The sequence below is a fragment of the Planococcus citri genome, chromosome 4 (assembly GCF_950023065.1).
Source record: "Planococcus citri chromosome 4, ihPlaCitr1.1, whole genome shotgun sequence".
Taxonomy (NCBI): Eukaryota; Metazoa; Arthropoda; class Insecta; order Hemiptera; family Pseudococcidae; genus Planococcus; species Planococcus citri.
In genome coordinates, this window is record NC_088680.1 from 58,115,978 (window position 1) to 58,135,128 (window position 19,151).

Genomic DNA, 19,151 nt, shown 5'->3' on the forward strand with positions numbered 1-19,151 from the left:
GTTACCAGCTCGAATATTCGTGTTAAAGAATAAAAAAGAAAAAAAAAATTGAACACTTTTCTTAAGAGGTCGTTTGCGTTAGACAATAAAAACTATACGTATATATTTTCGGGTTAATCAAACCAATTACTAAAATGAGCTAGGCAGTTAAATTCATCTCTTTTTTTACCATCTCGTATAATGAAGGAAGCGTCGTCGACGACGGAGGAAAAAATTAAGCCTCGTGAAATTGCAAAGGTCACGATGTCATCTCATATACTTGCAAATGTGTCAACGGCAACTTGTTGATGCATCTCGACTCGACGTGCTCGTATAGTTTTTCCATATACATTTATACTGAATTCGAATATGTGTGGAGAAATTTTAGTCCGAAAAATACGCACGTTTTCGCGAAATACTCGATGTATTTGTATTTCTATAAGCACTTCGAGTAAATTGTTAATTATACCTACAACGGAGGCAATTAACAAACCAGTTTACGATATCAAGGCAACGAACGATTGCGTTTGGTTTTTATGCGCATTGTTACCTATTATACGAAATACCTTATTCGCCTTTTTTTTGTGGATTTTCTTCCCTAAAAAATTTCGAGTAGGTATCTAATTAATGAAAGCCCCAAATTAAGTAAGAAATTTCATTGATCGTTTAGTTGCGTTTACGTATAGCCTGATTTGTATGTATTTTAATCGATGCATCTTGAAAGCGTGCACTTTTCTGCACCCTTTTATCATTGAGCCGAAGTATTAAATTCAGAGTCTTCGACGTGTTCGAAGTCGTTTCATATTTAATACATATTTTAAAAAAGAAAAAGGTAAAACAAACAATAATATAATTACAATAAAACCGAACAAAAAAATCTACGAACTCAACAATGCATAACTCCTCCAAGTACACAAACACAATACACATACAACATGTAATATGATCTCATAGCTCGGCTCATTTCGCTTCCCTATATGCCTTATTCATCATCTCGTATACGCTACCGTATAAGTAATATGATCGTCGAATAATGAAACAAAAAGGAAACCTGATAATTAGTGCATAGCGTAATGTCCACGCGCTTAATTTTTTTTCTTTTAGCCGCATTGTCGTTGCTATATTGCTGTACGAGTGAGTGTATACGACATACCACTATTCTATAGTTGTTATAATACGAGTGTATTGCAAAATGCAAGCATTTATGTTTATTCGAATACTCGCGCGAATACGTATTGCATCCTTTGGCAACACACCTATGATATTTTATGCATTGTAGGGTGTTTGCTGGAACGTGAATAACTATGCTCTATTTGAGATTTGTTAAATATAATGTACCTCTCGTACCTACTTGATGCATTGTGAGTATACCCAAATTCAATCGTGTGTCAAAAAAGGGTCCAAAAAAATGTATAAAATCAAAAAAAATTATTGATAGAAATCATCTCGAAATTGACGTTAAGATGCGCAGATGTGGACATTGAACGATCAATTATTGTGAAGAAATCCAAAAGGAGGTAAAAGCAGGAAGGGCGATAAGGCCATTTTTAGGCACCAGACAATTATCGATTCTACCACTCTTAAAATGTTGTAATAAATGTCACAAATACGAATCCGTGGTTAGTTGACCTGAAATTACCACTTTTTAGGCTTCGGGGGTTCCCAAAGGTTGCGAATAAAAAAAAATTGAGGACCACTGTGAGCATTATTTTCAAAATAATTTTGATTGAAATTGAAAAATGCTGTGTAAGTATACAAATTTTCTTCCAATTTCAATTTTTGTATGTGTGTGGGAGGGGGGGGGGAGGTCAAGCAAAGAGCTTTTTGCAGGGTGTCTAACGGTCATGAAAGTCATGGAAAAGTCATGAATTTTGGTAGGTGGTCATTTTGGGGATTTTGTACCGAATTATACAAGTTTTGCTTTGGCAAAATAAAAGCCAACACGGACGTGAAAGTAAAGTATTTTAATCACACAATAAAACATACAGAAATGTGTATACACGAGCGAGAGATAAAAACGGAATAACGTATGTACGATACATCGAGTACTCAGCTGTGTACAACTCTCAGCTAGGCGAGCGGCGCGCGCATTTAGCGCAGATAAACATGCCGCTGGGTTACGGCGCAAACCGCAACCAAACCGCAACCAAACCGCCACAGTACTCCCCCCTAAGCGAGGGACTCGTGATACAATAAATAGTAAAATACATTAAACAATAAAATGAATAAAATTTGTACATTGAAAAAAACACAAAATAGAGGAAAAAATGAAAATTGTAAAAAAATAGAAAAAAACAAGAGTATGTACAAAAATGACTAGAATTACACGTTTAAAATTTTTGTGAATACAAATACAATTTATCGAGTATAAACGCCTTTAAAACGTACTTTGTGTTTCGGACGACTATGATCATGAATTTTGCTCGAAACATGTTGAACATTTTTTAAATACTTAGCTCATAAAATGAAAAAAATTGAAATGTTGAAGCAAAAATAATAAACTTCTTCATTCATCACACACAAAAAAAACGTTTTTTATGTCTCTTGAAATACTGATTTTTGAGGGCTTTTGCCCTCGCTTCGATTGGGCCTGTTTGCTCTCTTTTTTCATTTTTGAATTTTTCAAAAAAATCATCGTTCAAATTACTAGTACATTGTTTTATGCCTCTCGGAACTAATTTTCGGGAGCTTTTGCAGGCATCGCAAGTGGTCATTTTAATAATGACTTGGTCATTTTTTTCAATCTTGGTCATTAAAAGTCATTTTTTTCGAGAAAGTCATTTTTAGGTCCTTATTTTCATGGTTTTCCCTCGTCTTAAAATTTTTTTTTAATTTTACACAAAAAAAAGAGAAATGTAACAGTTATTCCAAATATTTCATCATTTTTTTCTATTTTTATACTTTAATGGAAATTGATGTTACTATTAGTTGTTAGTTTCATGAAAATATTCCAAATAAAAATACAGTAAAAGCTCGTTATAATGCTTTCGGTTATAACGCTGATTTTCTCTGGTCCCTAGACAACCCCATTTAAACCAATGTAAAATTATTCGCGATATAATGCTCATGAGCGATTATAAATCGCGCTTTAACGCTCTAAAATTTAAGAAAAATCACATTTTTAAAATGATTTTGACAATAAAAAACCAATTTTTTGTGACAAAAAAGCTTACTTTCATGTAAAAAATTTGCACTTTCTGAAAATTTCGGCCGCAAGAGCAGTTTTTTTGTGCAATTCTTACAGTTTTGATTTTAGAAACAGTAAAAAAAACTTTTATCGCAAAATTTTGCAAAAGTTGCAGTTATACAAACAAGTAAAATTACTTTCGATTTTGGCCAGAAAAAGTAAGATTTTTCAATAACCTTATCAAACTTTAATAGAAGCTTGATTACAATTCTTACAAAAAAGGCAGTTAAGTATCTAGAATTTTTACAAAAGAGTAGAGTTCTAAATTTTTTGTCATAATCTTGAGAAAAAAACTGAAAAGTGAAATTTTTCAAAACTTTGGTAAGCTATATTGATTACTTTTTAGTTTTTTGGAAAATTTGGAACAAGAATGCAAGGCTTTCTGAAAATTTTGACCACAGAAAACAATTTTGTAAAACTGACATTACTATTCATATTATTTATAGCAGACCTCAAAATCAAAGTAAAATTTCAGATTTTTTTCATTTTCAATTGGAACAGTTGTTCAAATTCAAAATGAAGTTCACGTTTTCACTTCTTTTATTACGCTCTTTTTGCTTTAAAACGAGAATTCGCGGTATTACGCTCATCAGCGTTAAAACGAGACTTTTGCTTATAACGCATTTTGGCTTATAACGCTCTTTTTTTTTTTTTGATCAATTGAAGAGCGTTATAACGAGCTTTTACTGTAATTTCAAAGCTTTTTTGCCGCGTACATTTTTAGCTTGAAATGTTATCAGTTCATAGCCAATGAAATGAGTTGTGTTGGTTGATATAGGGTCTAAACATCTAGAAATCGAAAATATTAAGGTCATTTTTTAGTCATTTTTTTGGTGAAAAAAGGTCATTAAAGTCATTATTTTTTTTCAAAATTCAATTGCGATGCCTGCTTTTGCCCTCACTTCGCTCGGGCCTGATTGCTTTTTATTTTCAATTTTTGTATTTTTCAAAAAAAAAATCGTTATTCGAACTTTTTTGAAGCGAAATCAGCGAAATGATAAACTTCTCACAAGTATACGTAGAGGTAGGTCTAGTGACTCATCACACTAAAAAACAATCCTTTTTTATAATGTAGTTTTGTTTGCCTGAATGTTTCATTCTTAAAGAATTTTGAGTTTGAAATTTCAAGACAAAAAATTCACGAGTTGGCATTTTTATGTCTCCCCCCCCCCCTGAAAAACGACTTCACTACGGGCCTGAGGCTATTATGCCTATTTACTGGATTCGAAAGATGCGAAAATTTAATGAAAAATAGACTGCAGTTTGCGTCGATAGAATAATAGAAATGTTCTGGCATTTCAACTTTTTAAAAAATGTTGTCGCAGTTTCCAAGTTTTTTTTGGTGGGGGAGGGGTATTTTCATGCGGTAAAAATGTGAAAAATAGTTCATGAAAAAGTCATGAAATTCAGCCATCGTAGCAGGTCACTTTTGGTTACTTTTTTTATCAAAAGGCCACAATATTGGTTACTTTTCTTTCGAAAAAATCACTTTTTAAAAATTATTTTTTTTAATAAAAAAAATTGTTTTTTATTCAAATAATTATCTTATTTTTACTCATTTTCAAAGGATTTTATGCGAATTTTCTTCATTAAGTAAACAATTTCAGAATTTCAAAAACAAAAATTTTTACTTTTCGAAGCATCGGGCATCGTAGCGGGTCTTTTTTAAAGTAAGTAACTTTGTCACTTTTCTTCCAAAAAAGTCACTTTTTTGGATTTTTTTTCCTTTTTTATATTTGAAAAAAAAATCATTATTCATACAAATTATCTTTTTTTTACTCATTTTCAAAGATTTCTATGCGAATTTTCTTCATTAAACAATTTCAGATTTTTTTTAACCCTTTATTTCTATTCCTAACTTAAAAAGAGTTATTTCTTTGATTTTTTAAAAACTTAGATCTATAGGCTTAATTCTATTTAATCTACGATTGGTTATTTTAAGAAGACAACTTTTTACTTTTCAAAACACCAATTTTCAAAAGCTTTTGCCCTCGCTTTGCTCGGGCTTGTCTTCTTTTCTTTTTCAAAATCAAGATGGAAATTTATTTTTAAAAAAGTCAAGTTTTAAAGCCAAAGTATAAACTCCTCACAAAATTGAATGTTTTTCAATTTTTTGCCGTCCTGAATGCTGGAATTAAAAAAATTGGTCACATTTTTCACTGCTACAGGTCACTAAAGTTGTTTTCTTTTCTTTTTCGAAATCTTGTTGGAAATTTTTTTTTTTTTAAAATCAAGTTTTAAAGCCAAAAAATAAACTCTTCACAAAAAAACATCGTTTTTGTGCCTCTCGAAATACAAATTTTCAAGAGCTTTCGCCCTCGCTTAGGCCTGTTCTGTTTTCATTTTCAAAATCAACTTCCTTCAAAAAAACATCATTCAAATTCTGAAATTTCGAAAGTAAAAAAATGAACTACTCTATCTCACATTACACGAGTATTAACATCAAACCGAGCCTAGTTCAAAATCATTTTCCTCGCAGTATAATCTGTCCTCGTGTAATAAGTAGTGCACAGAGCATCGCTTATCGAAGAAATATGTACTAAAACGATGCTCTGTATACGTACTTAAAAATAAATTGGAAACAACGTAAAAATACTAAAATGAAGGAACAAAAAAAAAAAAAAAACAACAAAACGTTCGAATAAAAGAAATAACACGATACCACCATGTCTTTTCTGGTACTTTTACTATATTTTCTGTTCTTGTGGTGTGTTTTTTTTCTATATTTTTCGAAAGGTGCAGAGGTCGGAGAATTCTCTATTATATACGATGGCTTTTCGCAACCGTTTTAATTTCTGATACTGATGAAATTGTCGGTGTTCACTGACCCGGCGACTCGCGACTGTTATACCATTTTATTATTTATCGTGTGATTTACGAGGATCATATTAAGCCGAGTTATTATGTAGATTATTGAAGAAAGAAATAAAGAAAAGAAGAAAAAAAAAGGTTTCGAGATGATCGCGCTGAGGATTTGCGCTACCTAAGTATAAAATTATCTGTAGTATTTTTTTTTTGGAAGCGATGCGACACGACGATTTGGAAGAAAATTATTATTAACGCGCAGGAAGAAGCTTAACGGTATTGTCGACCTCTAATTAGACTCCTATTCAGGTATCAGGAAATGGAAATGGTATATACCGGTAAACTGTATGCTTTCTGGGTTGGATTTGTGTACGTCTGTGTAGTAATAGTATGTAGATGGATATAGATACCTATTACCTAGACCTACCTATATAGATAGAGCTCTTACTTAGTATTAGATGAACCGTGGTATGCACGAATTTCAAATACTGTACTACCACTATGAACGATGTACTAAAATACAAAACTATGATACCGCATGGTACATTACTTGGAAAATTTATACGATTTGGATTCCCTTCGTCGAGTCGAGTCGACTCGCGTTTTTCCACCTCTGGCCCTCTCTCTCTCTTTCACTCTGCTGTCTGCAGTGTGTATGTTTGTGTATGCGCTTTTACATTTGTTTAATTCCCGGAACGAGAGTAAAAAAAATGATAGTATATGGCGTGGAAATTCCACGTTGCGATGGGAAATATTTTCCGGACTTGTTGGGCGGCCTACACTACTACACTACTACGTTGATGCGAAAGAAAAGCGGAAATTAAATTTTCAAAATTGCGTAAATAACATTTTAGTTAACACTATTATCATTCCATTAGTTTATTATTTCGGGATGGTTTTTCGGCGCTACGAAACGAGCTGCCCTCCTCGACTCGTATAAGTTTATAAACGAACCAGACCAGACCTACCCCCTGGCCTGGCCTGCGATTCTAGACCGGACGCATTTTCGAATGCCTATGCCTATTTCGTTACAGTTTATAATTATAAATTTTATCGTGTTTAAATGCCATTTGACCACGGTTATGTATACGTTTTACGTTCGTCAAAAATTAAATTTCTCGAATTTTCTTCGTATTTGTAGTACGACGATGACGGCGACGACGACCGAAGCAGCTCTTTGTAATAATTCGCAAAAATGCGATCGTTACGCGTGTGCCATATTACGATATGATGGTGTTTTTCCAAACTTTTCCTTTTCCTTTTTTTTTTTTTTTTAATTTTCGTTATTATTGTTTTCCCTTTCTGTACACTTTCTTTTGATAATGAAATTTTTTTTAAAGAGCGGTTTCTTTTTATATATTTTTTTTTTCGTTGCTCGTGAAACCTTTGCAATTTTATGTCGCTGATTAATAAAAAGAAAATAGACGTTATCTGATGGAAATTCCTTAGCGGTAGCGTTTGTTTACCGAGAGAGAACTTTCCTATAAGATTTATCGTTCGACTCGCAAATTTAAGTTCTTTTTTTCTTTCTTTGATTTTTTTTTCTTTTACGACGAGGCCGTAAAAAGCAAAGGTGTTTATCAGTGTTGTGATAATGGGCGATGAAATTTTAACCTTAATTCGCCAATTTGAAGCGTTTTTTTTTAGACGACGACGTAGACGACAACACGTTGAATATTGTCAATAGAATTTTTTTTATTTTTCATAAGTATTCTTACGTACTCGTAATAAAGGAAAATGACGTCAACTGATATAGATTCTTCGTACGATTAAACTGGGAAGTTGATAATTTTTTTTTTTTTTTTGATAAATATGCGACACATTAAGTATTTTCAATTCTAAATTGAGAAGAAAAATAATGTTGATTAATTTATTGTATTGGAAATTATTATTCGTTTCACAGTTCTCGATCTGTTTTTGAAATGGGATTTGTCAGACGTGTTTTGTGATACCTACTATTTTTAGATATTTTGTCGTAGGTAAACGAAATTATATTAGAAAATCACGCGGGCGTTGGAAATTGATCGTAGGTATTATTATTTTGCTATATTGCTGCAGGTATTTTACTATAAATAAAAATGTGGAAAGGTTTCGTTGGGGTTGGAGAAATGGAATGGATACTTACCTGTGATTGAAGATTACACGTGTAATCGTGTATCGAAGACTGAAATGATTTTTTTTCGATTTTTGAATTATTTTTGTCAGCAGTGGTTTGTGTTTCTCCGAGTGCTATTTTAAATACACCGGAATAACTGATTTTATGGGCGAAGAGAAAAGGAAAGGGAAGGGTATAAGATATTTTTAAATTGGTTTCAAAATCAAAAATTCGTCTTTCATCAGAAAGTATAATTTTGTACATGTTTGAAGAAGTTTCATTTTTTTTCTCTCAAGAATTATTGAAAATTGTCGCCTGTTTTGCAAAAAAAATCCAAAAAATCTCAATTCTTTCCCAAAAATTACTCAAGTAGTACTTTTTTACCAACAATATTGTCAAGAAAACTCTGCCTTTTGCTAAAATTGTTATCATCTTGCATGTATCATTTTTGCCAGTGATTGAATAAAAGTTCTTTTTTTACATTTTTTGAAGAAACATTCTGGATTTTTTGTGTTTTTTTTTTCTGTATTAAAATGTTTTGCTCGCACGTCTTGTAAATTGTTTGGTTACTTTTTTTTAACTTTTTGGTTACGTACTCAATAAGTTGGATTTTTTCCTTTTTTTTTTTTTTTTTTTTTTGAAAAAAATTTTTTTTTTTTGAAAAAAATTGAGTATGAGCCTTGGGACAGTAATCTTTCAATATCATAATAAATTTTGAAGAAGTTCAATTTTTCTAGCAATTTTTTGAATGTCTTGAATATTCTGCATTTTTTGTGTTTTTTTTGTATTGAAATGTTTTGCTCGCGTACGTCTTGTAAATTGTTTGGTTACTTTTTTAAAACTTTTTTTTGGTTACCAAAGTTGTTTTTCCCCTCTTTTTTTATTTTTTATATCATTTTTTTTGTGAAAAGAATTGAGTATGAGCCTTGGGATGATTTACACAGTAATGCAGTAATTTTTCAATCTTAAAATGGATATTTTAATCAATTTTAATAGTATTTTACGAATTTAAAAATTGCATTTCATACACTCTATACCTGATTCTGTTTTCTGTCATTAATCTGGTTTTCATTTGAATGAAGGAAACACTGACTCGGGGGGGGGGGCGCCAATTAAGTCGTCGATCTCAGATCCCAGAAGTCCTTTTTTCATCGATTTTCAACATGCCTGATATATTTTCTCAATTTTTATATTTTTTTCTTGATTTTTTTCAAAATTTTGAAAATTTCTCATCCTGAGTCATTTTAAAAAAATTCGCTCAAATTTGACATTTGATGATTCGAACTTCGTTTGGAGTTGAATTGGAGGGATTTGAGTGAACGTGATTCCGAACTAAAATTCGCGTATGTCTACATTTTTAGGAAGGGTGGGGGGAGTGAAATGGTCAAAAATGTCAAAAAGTACTCAAAAATTGTACAATATCCCAATGTGCAAAAACCAGAATCCTATAGAGCAATTTTTAGAAGAGAAATCAGATTTTTGCATGGTTTTTTTATTTTATTTTTTCACTTTTTTTAGCTCATCTTTGCTTATTTGCAGCTATTAAAAGTGAATTTTTGCGTTTTTAAAAATTGATTTTGATCTTGTGTGATCGTTGAAGTTCTCCAGAATAATCATGGTGTCCATCCTTTGAAAAATCCAAAAAACCAGGAAAAGTCAGAGAAAATTCTACAAATCTGGAGAAGTCAGGACGTTTTGTATTTTTTACCCAAAATCCTCGGAATTTTGAAAAAATGCACCTATACTGACACATGTCTCAAAGTTTTAAGTTTCTTGCATGTTTGATTTTTTTTTTAAATTAACAAAATTATTACTTAATCAAAGTTCAGCTGTTTTTTTATATCCGAAAAAGTATCCAGTTTGAAGAGAAACGTATGAAGAAATGCTCCCCCCCCCCGCAAATTCTTCTTAAATTAAAGTATGGAGTACGTTTGGAAAATTGGAAAAATCGCTCTGGAAATCCTGGAATAGTCAGGGAAAATGACTTGTCAAAAAAATTAGCGTGTTCAACAGTCCTTCCGATCCAGGAGGTTAGGAAAAAGTCTGTCTTTTTCCGAATTTTCGAATAATTCTGTCATTTAATCAAAATCAACCGAAAAATGAAAACACAATTTTTCAGAATTTTTATTTTTTTTAAATGACGTCAAAATAATTTGAATATAATAGCAAAAAACTAAATATTTTGTTAATGAAAACCAATCGATTATTTCAATTGTTTGATGTATTTTCTTGATGATTTTTTTGTGTCTCTTGATGATTTTTTTTTTTGGCAATTTTGTCAAAATGAATTGGGGGGGGGGTTATTAGAACATTTTTAATTTTGAAAATGTCATTCCAAGGTCCTTCTTTTTACGAGTAGTTTTCAGATTTTGTTAAGACACCCTGAAAACTGAAATTTGGCATGCACGTTTGAAGGATACCCTAGATTTGCTTTTGGAATTTGAATTTTTTTTCGTAGGATCTTTGATTTTTCACGTTTGAAAATTCTCCAATTTTTCATCACACGCAGTAGATTATCAGAAATTCGAAGGATCCTATGAAAAAAATGAAGAGAAACAAAATAGTAAAATAATATGTTTGTTTTATTTTAGGAAGTTTTGCCTTTGAGTAAAACTCAAAAGCCCCAACATTTCTGAGCCAGCTTTTTGTGACAGATATTTTAAATAAGCCACCCTATGTGATTTTCTTTTTTTTTTTGAAATTCCGTTCTATAAACGTGTATTTCCACCTGTTGTTGTGTATTTTGTAACGTTGACATCAGTTAGTATTCTTCGAGTATACATCGTGCGTTTGTTAATGTGGGGAATTTCCATCCACTGAAAAGCCCCGCGGGGTTGTTAATACGTATACAGCTAGGATAGAAGATCTACCTGCCTGTCTCTACCTATAGTTGAGTATTTATATGAACCTCGATGCGCTTTCCCATTTCAAGGATACTGTCAGCTTAGCTCAGCTCAGCTCCTTGGTAATAATAACACTCGACGATGACACATTAACCTGCTGCACGTAGCTACGTAGGTACTTCTCTCTCGTCTTGATCGCTTTGAAAATCTCTGCTTCCGATTGTGTGTGTAGTACGCGAGAGGCAATTAAAAGTCTATTAATGGATAATTACAATTGGGTCTAAATTGATGAAACGTGCTGGCTCGCGTTAATACGTACACGAGTACGTATATGCGTCCGGTAAAGCGAAGTTTACCAAATTGGATACGATACTTCTCGTGTTGAACTTTCAACTCTGCACGAGAGTGGTCAATTCTCGTTTCTTCGAGATCATATTACCGATTGCGAAATTAGCCGGTAGCCGATAGCCGGTATATAGAGGAAAGTGCTTTTCGATACGATATCGTAATCGCGAAATTTAAATATCGATTGGCTGGCTGCGACGAGATATGGACGTTGACGTCGTCGTCGTCGTCGACGACGTCCATCGATACGTGGGCCAGTGCCACACAATACACGCGGTAATTTTCCGTCATTTGTACGTATTATATACTCGTAGGTAGGTACTCGTACAAACGACCCTCGTCGTTGCTCTCGTCGTCTCCTCATCGCCGCCATCGTCCGCCCTTTTTATCGCGAATATAATTTTAAACGCGAGGAATTTTTTTCTTCGACCGTTTTACGATGGTAATAAAATTTATTTTTTTATTGAACATTAACCAAAAAAAAAAAAAAGTCAAAGAAAGAGAAAATTGTATGCGGTGTAATTATATATATATGTAGTATGTACGTAGTTGTGTGTTATTTCAAAAGAAACAAAACCAGTGGTTATTTCTGTTCGAGTGAATATTTTAGCAATTGTAATGCGGCCATTAACATATACGTATAGTATGGCTACTGACTGCTTTCGACGTCGTCGTCATCGTCGTCGTCTGTAGGTAGGTACAATGCAAAATGCAAAAATGCATGCTGAACAATGTATACCTAAGGAGGAAGGACGTCCGTCTCCGTTGAAGTTATGTCGATCACCGCGTTTGTAAATAATTTCTTGAAAATACATGCTATTTATGTACGTACCTTACGTAGTAGGTACTTGTAGCTTTCCAGCGGGCACGATACTATTGTGCTTTGATGTCGATCGACTAATTTACTACTTTTATATCTTGCGAAGTGTCCAAAGCTAACGCACTGTCTTTTACATAAATATATAAGACCAACGACGACGTACAGAATGCTTCATCATCACTATGCTATGGAGAATTTTTACCCATGTGCTCTGCTCTGCTCATAGGGCACCATAGGGCAAATTCTGTCTGCACTAGTTCCATAAATCTTGGTACCATTTTACAAGTACGTAACGTACGAGTACAACGCAACGCCTGGCGTGAAAATTGACACATTCGACGACGCCATCGTCACCTTTTTCCATCCTCCGTCGTCGTTGTTGTTTCTCAAAAGGCCAACAAGTTCGGTTTATTTTTGTTATGTACTTTTTTCCCTCTTGTTGTATCGAATGCGTCACTGGTGTAAAATTTGGCTCTCGATCAAAAAACCATGCTATTAAAACGTTTACACGCGATGATGCGATGCTCGCATCGGATTGAATTGAATGGCTATACGAGTGGTAAAGGGAGAGGGGGAGGGGGGGGGTCTTTAATGAAATCTGTCGAAAATGGTTCACCACCGAGTGAACATGTGTGCGTACACGACACGACACGTAGAGATGAAATATGTATGTAGAAAAATAGTGTACTTTTAAGAGTACTTACTCGAATATTTTTTCGATTTCGTTCTCTTTGTATCTCTCGTTTGATATTTAAAAAGAACATGGTGTTCAGAAAATTTCGTCACCAGACTTGTGATAGATGACCATTTTTGGGTAATCGACGATCAATTTTTAGGAAAAATCAGGGATCTCCAAAAAAAAGGCAAAAATTTCTCCATATGCGAGAATCTCATTTTTTTTACGTTAGGTAATATTTTGAGATATGGAGCATTTGAAAAAAAAAGTTTACCTCGAGTAAATAATTGAAAAATTTGAAAAAAAATCAATTTTTGGACGCACAATATTCATTTTTGGGGAAAACCACCATTTGTTACATGTAAAGCATAAGACTAGAATAGTCCTACATGTCTCTCCTCAATACCATCAAAAAAGTAGTGACAGATTCGGAATCTACGCCACCGAAAACATGTAAATAAAACCCAAAATCTCAATTCTTTCCCAAAAGTTTCTCGTCTCTTTTTTTTTTCAAACAATAAAATTCCAAAAAAGTTCCGCTTTTTTCTAAAATAATTGTCAACATCTCACTTATTTGCCAAAAATTCTTACTTTCATACCAAAAATTGCCATAAAGTTGTACGATGGTCTTACTTTTTTGTCAGAAATTTGGTAAAAATGTCATTAACCCTTTCGGCTATGAGACAAACTGACGGATAAAATTTGAAGTGCTTTAAACTGAGTGAGGTCGGTTGCTGCCTAGAACTCAAAATTTGCTGGAAATCGCACATTCAGAAAGTATTCATGTCACAAATGGCAATAAACCTTAAATTGACTATTTTTCCATTTATGACACCGGATATCATTATCAATCAAAATCAAGCCTTCTGAGGCATCTGATATTTCAAGATGAAAATATTGATGACAAGCATTTTTGAAAATAGAAAAAAAGATGAGCTAAAATAAAATAAGTTTGTGTAAAAAAAGAAATTTTTGAAGAAAAACAAGGCATGGGACTTCAAATGGTTATTCAAACTGCAAATGTTTGAAGGTGATTGCTTGTGGGAGGATTAAAATTGATGGAAAAATCTTTGTGTTATAGAGAGCATTTTTTGAAATTTTGAAAACTCGTGTCACAATTCAACCTGAAAAGTATGACGTCATTTTCATTTTCTGACATATACATCTCTCTTGAGGTGATTTGCTTGGGTGAGTAAGTTACCTCAGAAGATGACTAGGTGAACTTTTGCGAGCATTTGAATTTTATGATAGATACTGTGTCATAATACAGTCCTTAATCTGTTTGTCATAAGGAGATAATAAAAATAAAATACGTACGTCGTGTTGTGGAATTACTGGAATTACTTTTTAGAAGTCATCTTACAGATAATGAATTGATTGAGCGCAGTCTTTATGACACAGTATCCATCATAAAATTCAAATGCTTGCAAAAGTTTACCCAGTCATCTTCTGAGGCAACTTACTCACCCAAGCAAATTATCTCAAGAGAGATGTATGTGTCAGAAGATGAAAATGATACATATTTTTCACAATTTCATTGAAAATTAGCATTGAATTGTGTCATGGGTTTTCAAAATTTCAAAAAATGCTCTCTATAACACAAAGATTTTTCCATCAATTTTAATCTTCCCACAAGCAAACACCTTCAAACATTTGCAGTTTGAATAACTATCTGAAGTCGCATGCCTTGTTTTTCTTCAATAATTTCTTTTTTTTACTCAAACTAATTTTATTTTAGTTCATCTTTTTTTCCATTTTCAAAAATGCTTGTTACCAATACTTTCATCTTGAAATATCAGATGCCCCAGAAGGCTTGATTTTGATTTATAATGCTATTCGGTGTCATGAATGGAATAATGAACAATTTAAGGTTTATTGCCATTTGTGACATGAATACTTTCTGAATGTGCGATTTCCAGCAAATTTTGAGTTCTAGGCAGCAACCGACCTTACTCAGTTTAAAGCACTTCGAATTTTATCCGTCAGTTTGTCTCGTAGCCGAAAGGGTTAATGCCAGTGATTGCCAAAAAGTCCTTTTTTTTACATTTTTTCTGATAAAGTACTCTGGATTTTTTGTGTTTTTTTTTCAGCATTAAAATGTTCTGTTCGCTCGTCTTGTAAATTGTTTGGTTACTTTTTGGTCACTTTTTTAAAACTTTCTTTTACTTGATGAAGTTTTGTTTTTTTTTTTGAAAAAAAAATTGTGCAGTAATTTTTTAATCTTTTAATTAATTTTTACAATAACTCAGTTTTTCTAGAAATTTTTTGAATGACCAAGACTTGTGTCAAGTCTACAATTGTAATGCTTTATGGTGGGTATTTCAATCAATTTCAATAATATTTTATGAATTTATATTGCGTTTTATGCATCATAAATCTGTTTGCTGTCGTTAATCTGGGTTTCCCAGAATGTCAATTATATTTTCCCTATTTTCATATTTTTTTTGATAATTTTCTTCCAAATTTTAAAAATATCTCATCCGCAGTGATTTCAACGAAATTCGCTCAAATTTGGCATTTGGACTTAGTTTGAAGTGTGGAGGGGGTGAAATGGCCAAAAATGTCAAAATAGGGATGTAAGAAGATGATCATTACTCAAAATTTGTACCATATCCCAATGATCAATAACTAGAGTCCTGGGGCAATTTTTAAGTGAGAAATCAGATTTTTTCATGTTTTTTTTTACTTTTTTTTGGCTTTCTTCGCTTATTTGCCTATATACGGTGAATTTTTGCGTTTTTAAAAATGTATTTTAATCTTTTGTCATCGTTAAAGCCCTCCAGATTGCCCTGTAATACAATTCGGGGTGTCCACTCCCTGGAAAATTTGTAAAACTGAAAGAAATCCGAGAATTTCCTCCTCTCTAGGCTACTTTCTACGTCACTGTTACCTCCTATCTGAAAAATAATGCCAGATTCAAAATCTACGACATCGAAAACATATAAAACGATATGTCACACGACCATATTTGATATTTCGCAGATTTTAACCCCCCCCCCCCACCCAGTGACATCACAATCTCTCCCCACCCTTGAAGTCATTTAAGTAAGCAACAGAATCAAACACATACAATTTGATAATTTTCGAAGGTATCGAATCACTTTGAAATGCAATCGTTGATATTTCTATGAATATTCCATTTTCATGATGGACAATTGGTCATTCTGGGGGGGGGGTGTCCATTTTTCCGCCCCATTCAAAAATGTGCGTTAAAATGTTGAGAAAAAAAACGGGCATGTGTGATTTGATAATATCGATTGGCATGTTTTTTGAGGTGTGAAACGTGAATTCGACCTTAGTTTTTTGATCAGCTCCTCTCCACGCCCCCTAGCACCCCTCCCCCTCCTCAAATATCAAATAAATTGTTCCATTAGTGTGACATATCGATTGTAATGTTTTCAATGGCGCTGAACTCGAATATGGCATTAGTTTTCTTATTGGACCTCATCTCTACCCCCTGCACTCTACCGAAGTGAAAATTTTGAGGATTTTTTTGGCTAAAAAAACGAAAAAAATATGAAAAGAGGGATTTGAAGATTTCTGCTTGTCAATGAAGAAAGTTTGTGGTTTAAATGAAAAAAATCATGACAAAAATCAATCAAAATTTGATTTTGAAAAAAAATGTTTGCATGCAAACATGATCTCTTTTTAATTACATGCAAAAAATTAACAATGTTGTGACTTTTCTCATTAAAGGAGTGTCCAAAAATACACCACCGAGCCTAATTTTAGGCGTTGAATTTCATTTTTCAATTTTTGGTGAATTTTTGATAATTAGATGGTCTTATTATCCACGAATAAAAAGATCAAAATTTGATGAACTTGATGTTTGGTTAATGTTTTATTTCTGATCGACTGAAGACAGTTTTAAGCTTTTTTGGAGTCTCTCTTAGGAAATTTTCAGATTGTTCAGTTTTTAAATAATTTTAGTGAAAAGAATCAAGATGAAAATTCAGCATCTTTTCAGTGCAGGAAATTATAAAAATCTTCTGGAGACTCCAAAAGGGCTCAGTGAGGCCACTACTAATCCATTTGAAAGGTCAAAAATGAAACACGAGCCTTTCTACGTGTCTCGATGTTATCAAATTTTGATTTTTCCGTAAAAGATGACTTGATTTTGAATTATTTTAAATTCACCAAAAATTAGGAAATTGAAATTGAGCTTGGTGACGTGTATTTTTTTAATGCTCTTATCAACTTTTTTTGTTTTATCTAAAAATAATCTACCGTCTGGGATATTTTTTTGTGATGGTGAGAGAGGGGTGGGAGATGACGGTAAAATTCTATAGAAGCTTTGAAACTCGTTGAAAAAGGTGAACTGCATAAAATTGAATTCAAATTTGAAAAATTGCCATTTTGATTTTTGAAAAGTTGAATTTTTGGAAACTAGTACGTGTAAGAGAGTGAAACATCGAAAAACGCAGTTGAAAACTTATTGCACAAGTCACAAAATAAGATGTATTCTTTCAGACGATGAAAAAAAAATACTGCAGATTAATTGATCAAAAATTTGAAGAATAAATTGAATTTTTGTTTTATTGCAATACATGGGTAATGACTAAGACTAAGTACTAATTTCATTGTGCATTTGTTCGCAGGTTTCGGGGTGGTTTCAAGCAGCACAATTTCGTCAGCGTGGAATACGAACGCCGTGAACTCGGCGGGCCCCGGTCCTCCAGGAAACGGCGGCAGCGCCACTCCAGATTCCGGTTCAGTTGATTCGAAAAATAATTTAGACGTTGGCGATTGCGACGATGACAAAGATTTGGCAGCAGCCGATGCCGAAGGAGTTTGGAGTCCGGATATCGAACAAAGTTTTCAAGAAGCACTAGCCATATATCCACCATGCGGAAGAAGAAAGATTATTTTATCAGACGAAGGCAAAATGTATGGTAAGTGAAGGAAAAAATTGGAATATTTTGATTTATTTTATTAGTCACGTCGTATTGCTCCTTTATTATCTCATCCAGTCCTCCGTCCACATATAAGACATCTCTAAGTAAAAATTGAGGAAAGAAAGTACTCTAATCTTTAAAATTCGAAATCAATCGCGGATCGAGCTAGATCTCTTAAGGCTGTAATTTTTCTAATGCATTTGCCTTTGCCTGCCCGTGCCCATACAACGTGTATTTAATTGCGTCGAGACGATATCGTACGATTCCAATCGCCGTGTTCCATTCATCGATGAGCCCGAAGACTCTGGCTGTGTTTACAATACACTGATAAGGTGTGGCGGTGTGGTGCGGCAGCGACTAGCGAGCGTGGCGTAAATTCGTAGAAAATTAGATGCCCATGAGTCATAGTACCTACTACTACGAGTATTATACGTGGAAAATCTATGCTAAGATGGCTCGCGCGACTCGCTTCATCAACGCGAACTGGTTTATCGCGCTCCAGCAACCGGTCTTCGGCGAGCATCTTTGTTTATACATATCTGGTTCTTCCTACGTGCAAAGCACCGATCCACAGTCCGAGATGAAGCGAATAAACATCAATGTATTTTATACAAATTATTCCAAAAGCCGGCGAGAAGAAAAAAAATTGCATGGAATAAAAACTTTTCTAGAAGATGAGAGCAGTTTGGTTGTTGTGGTGTTGTATAGTGAATTGCCTTAGGATCTGACTTTTTTTTTTTTTTTTTTTTTTTTGTTCAAAAGGTGTGAAAATACTGGTATACTATATCGTGTGCTTGAATCTTGAATTAAAATAAAACTATAGATAGATGTGTGTAAAATACGTAGGCATACATATGCGATGATACGAGTAGTAATAAGAGAAGTTGAATTTGTCGTAAATCGAATTCGCCAAATGCATTATGCCGTAACCTCGTTACAGAAACCGGTTACACAACGTGTTACCTCCTCCTCCTGGCAGCGCACAACTAGTCACGATTATATCGCATTATTGCTATGAGAAGTTCATTAGTTCAGGTTAAACTTATATCAAATGACTAATAATTGATTTCGGTATCGTTGATGTTTCCTGCTCACACGCCGTAAATAGCCCCCTCTCCCCCTCTTCATGTACTAAAATTAACTCGATCGATCGATTGATCGATCGTTCGCGTGCTGTTGATGGCAGAAAAGGTTCAAAAGATTGGCTGCTGGAGCGGAAGGGGAGGGGAGGGGGTTGCAAAAGAATCGAACGCCTGGCGCATTGTCTATATACGATAAATTGCTCGCAGATTAAAGATACAGTTTCAAGTTTCCAAACTACTGAACTACATACTGCAGGAATACGATTTCGATGCCAAAATATATGTATTAATGCACTCGCAGCAACAAGTATATTTCTGTTTTTATTTTCTCGACGTCGCCTCGTCGTCTTCGTCGTCGACAGAAAAAGAGTAATTGGGCTATGATATCGAACGCAGCTTAACCCACTACCGCGCTGTAGTGGAA

At 33.7% G+C, this 19,151-nt stretch overlaps 1 protein-coding gene across 9 annotated transcripts in view; it reads left to right on the plus strand.

Moving 5' to 3' along the window:
• Positions 1-19,151, plus strand: part of scalloped (TEA domain transcription factor 1 homolog scalloped) — a 183,960-nt gene that overhangs the window by 123,018 nt on the left and 41,791 nt on the right. For all 9 annotated transcript variants that reach the window (XM_065364147.1, XM_065364148.1, XM_065364149.1 and 6 more), the window contains one exon: positions 17,349-17,642. In XM_065364147.1, coding sequence (XP_065220219.1) covers positions 17,349-17,642 — 294 coding nt within the window. The remainder of the gene's footprint in view (positions 1-17,348; positions 17,643-19,151) is intronic.